Source organism: Aplysia californica, unplaced genomic scaffold (genome assembly GCF_000002075.1).
Source record: "Aplysia californica isolate F4 #8 unplaced genomic scaffold, AplCal3.0 scaffold00255, whole genome shotgun sequence".
NCBI classification, from domain to species: domain Eukaryota; kingdom Metazoa; phylum Mollusca; class Gastropoda; order Aplysiida; family Aplysiidae; genus Aplysia; species Aplysia californica.
In genome coordinates, this window is record NW_004797525.1 from 448412 (window position 1) to 451638 (window position 3227).

Genomic DNA, 3227 nt, shown 5'->3' on the forward strand with positions numbered 1-3227 from the left:
TCTATCTATCTATCTATCTATCTATCTATCTATCTATCTATCTATCTATCTATCTATCTATCTATCTATCTATCTATCTATCTATTTATCTATCTATTTATCTATCTATCTATCTAATCATGCACTGATATTCTGTGTGTCTTCAACAGTCAAGTGTCTGCGAGAGCGCCCTGTGTGCACCCGGAAAGCAGCTAGAAACTAGTGGCCAGTGTTTTGCAGCCGTGTCTCAAATCAGACGTCTTGGCTACAAACTGGCAGTCACGCTGACACCAGACGACATGGTCAGTTTCAGCGAGGACCTCTTAGCTCACATACGCCTTATGGTTATTATTACAAAAGAATTACACGATTCATATGAATATTATGACCCAATGAATGAAAATGTTCCAGAAAACAGTGAGCATGAAACACAAATCAATTTCACACTTTATGTCAAATCATGCGAGACTCCTGAAGCTAATGACGTTCCAATCCTGAAATCTGTCAGTTTCACTTCGTATATAATTTATTACAGTGAAGTAAGCAGAAACTATATTGAGAAAAGGATGATAGACACGGTAAGTAAACCGTGGCGAGTGCCCGTTGATAACATGAAAGAAAAGTTTTTTACTCTCAACCCAAAGATTGTAGGCTATAGTCTCCATGAGCTTCTCTCTCAACATGTGTCTCATAACTGTAGTCACGTAGAATTCTCATTGCCCCCACATTCATTCACAGCAGAGGAAGAAGAGTATGATTACAATGGAAACCAATCATCAAGTTCGCAACTCACTTTGCCTCAAGGCTACTCTGAAGAAAAAACTCTTGTTCTCACATCTGATTTAGATGATTCTATTAAGCTTCTGATAGGCCAATGGTATAGTAAGGACGCTTTTATTGACGTCACTAGTACGATCGTTTGTCCTTTTGTAGAAGTCCGTGTTCTAGAGACCTTAGTTCAAACCACAGAGCAGATCACTTTCCGAATACCGTTCGAAGACAGGGTGATCAATGTCCTTTATGATAAGGATAGTGTCACTTACGTGGACGAAGACACGATCCACATTTGTGTTGACAGGTTCAAAGAGCTCATCAAACTTCCCAAGACACGCACCAGTCTCTACGAGACAACCGAGAAATTCCATTACTATTTTGAAGTGTCCTGCTTCAGCGTGTCCACGGCTTGCCTCATTCTGACGTTGTTGACGTACTGTCTGTTCCCTGGTCTCCGCTCTGTCCCCGGCAAAAACAACATGGCTCTTTGCCTCTCCCTGGCCCTTGCCCAGATCTCTCTCCTCGCCTCCGTTGAGCTCGGGGCTCGCGGATGGCTCCCTTCCATCGCGTGCGCGACCAACGCCCTACTGGTGCACTTGTCCTGGCTCTCAGCTTTCGCCTGGATGAGTGTGTGTTGTTTCCACATGTACCGTGTGTTCAGTTCCTCCACCGCTCCCTCCCACGTCTCTGCACACTCCAACAAGCGACGCTATCGATACTACTTCCTGATCGCCCACGGTTCCTCCTGTCTGCTGGTTCTCGCTACAGTTCTTGTCCACTTGTCTTTGTCGGGCGGACGCTCCTTCGGCTACGACACGGTCACGTGTTTTCTGGACACTTCCGGTTCCGGTGTGTCGTTTGTGTTGTCCCTGCTGGTGCCTCTGTGTGCCATGATCGTGTGTAACACCGTCCTGTTCTCACTGACCGTGTGGCACATCGTGCAAGTCACTCGTCTCCAGCAGCACAGCCGTGTGTCCGACAAGCGCAGGGTCATGACCTACGTCAAGTTGTCCACTGTCACCGGACTCTTCTGGGCTCTGGCCATCTTGTCCGTGCGGCTGGACTACATTGCCCTCAACTTTCTCACTTCGGCTCTCGTCGCTTTGCAAGGTCTCTATATTTTTCTTTCTTTCAGTGTCAACAAGGCAGTTGGTTCGCTCTATAAGGAACTGATATGGCCAAAACGTGCTAAAGATAACAGTTCTAGACATAACGATCTCGGTGGCCCAGTGCCACAGCACAGACAAATGACGGAGTCGACGAGCAATATTTATACAGTGTCCCAACACGTCAGCAGTGAGAGTAAAGAGGCTAGCACGGACATCAGTGAAACACAGTTAGGCAACCGTTTACGCAAAAGTCCCAGTAATTCTAATTAAAACTTTAACCTTCCAAGTTAAGGAGGCCAATTAAATCGGTCATACGTTTTCTTCTATGGAGTCGTGGTTGATTTAGTCAGCAGTAATTTGAGTCGCAGTTCCGTTTCCTCTATCCCTCCTTTTATGTTGTTAACCATTTCAACAAATTCACAATCGAGCATGAGCTCTATTACCTATTTAAAGTCTACTTTATGAAAATTAATATAATAGGCTTCTGGTCTTTACCTGCTTTTTTTTTCTTTCTTTTTCTCGAATATTTTACAACAAAACATGGTGAAATTGTGCACTCTTCTCTGATACCATTGGCTATTTGTCAGCGACGTTTGCAGGGTTAAAATGTGTTTTACTTCCCCATTGACTTACACAGTTGAGATTGTTGTGGGTTGTTTTAACCCTGCCTGTCAGGGACCACCCGGCCTGAGATAGACACACAGTCCTAGAAGACAGACTGAGATAGACACACAGTCCAAGAAGACAGACGGAGGTACTCAATTGACTAACTTTCCCAAACAGCTTCAACTCACGTCTTATGTCTGTAAAGGCCAAGACCTAACCATCAACCACACTTTAAAACAAAACAAAACGAAAAAGAAGAAAAAAAAACGACAGAAAAACACACCCCAAATAAAAACGTCCGCCCCCCTCCCTAAAAACCCAACAACAACAAAGAAACAACCAAACTATAAAAAAAACCTGTAGTCTCGATAGTTAATTTATCATTTTAAAATAATGTTTTTGTTTTGTATACCTTCAGAATACTTTGTGCACAAAGTGTGGATCTTAATTACCTTAATGTGTATATTGGTAAATATTGTCATTCCTTTTCCTATCATTTTTCAGCGAATACATTTATGTCATTATATGGTGTAATCACACGCTTGTCAAAGTTTTGGCATATAATAATAATAATGGATTGCATTTATATAGCGCATATCCACTTATGCAATGCTCTATGCGCTTAACATGATACATATAATGGATTTACAAATCAAGGTACATAGTGTTACATACTCATGCAAACGCATATTCACTCACGCACGCACCACACACAAATACATACTCACATACACACATACGTACATATGCACATACGCA

At 42.8% G+C, this 3227-nt stretch overlaps 1 protein-coding gene across 1 annotated transcript; it reads left to right on the top strand.

The window, feature by feature from the left end:
• Positions 1-64: 64 nt before the first annotated feature.
• LOC106012080 lies at positions 65-3091 on the top strand. The gene has a single exon (XM_013083811.2). It carries the CDS (start codon positions 279-281, stop codon positions 2130-2132), a length of 1854 nt encoding a protein of 617 aa, XP_012939265.2. The 5' UTR covers positions 65-278; the 3' UTR covers positions 2133-3091.
• The last annotated feature ends 136 nt before the right edge of the window (positions 3092-3227 follow it).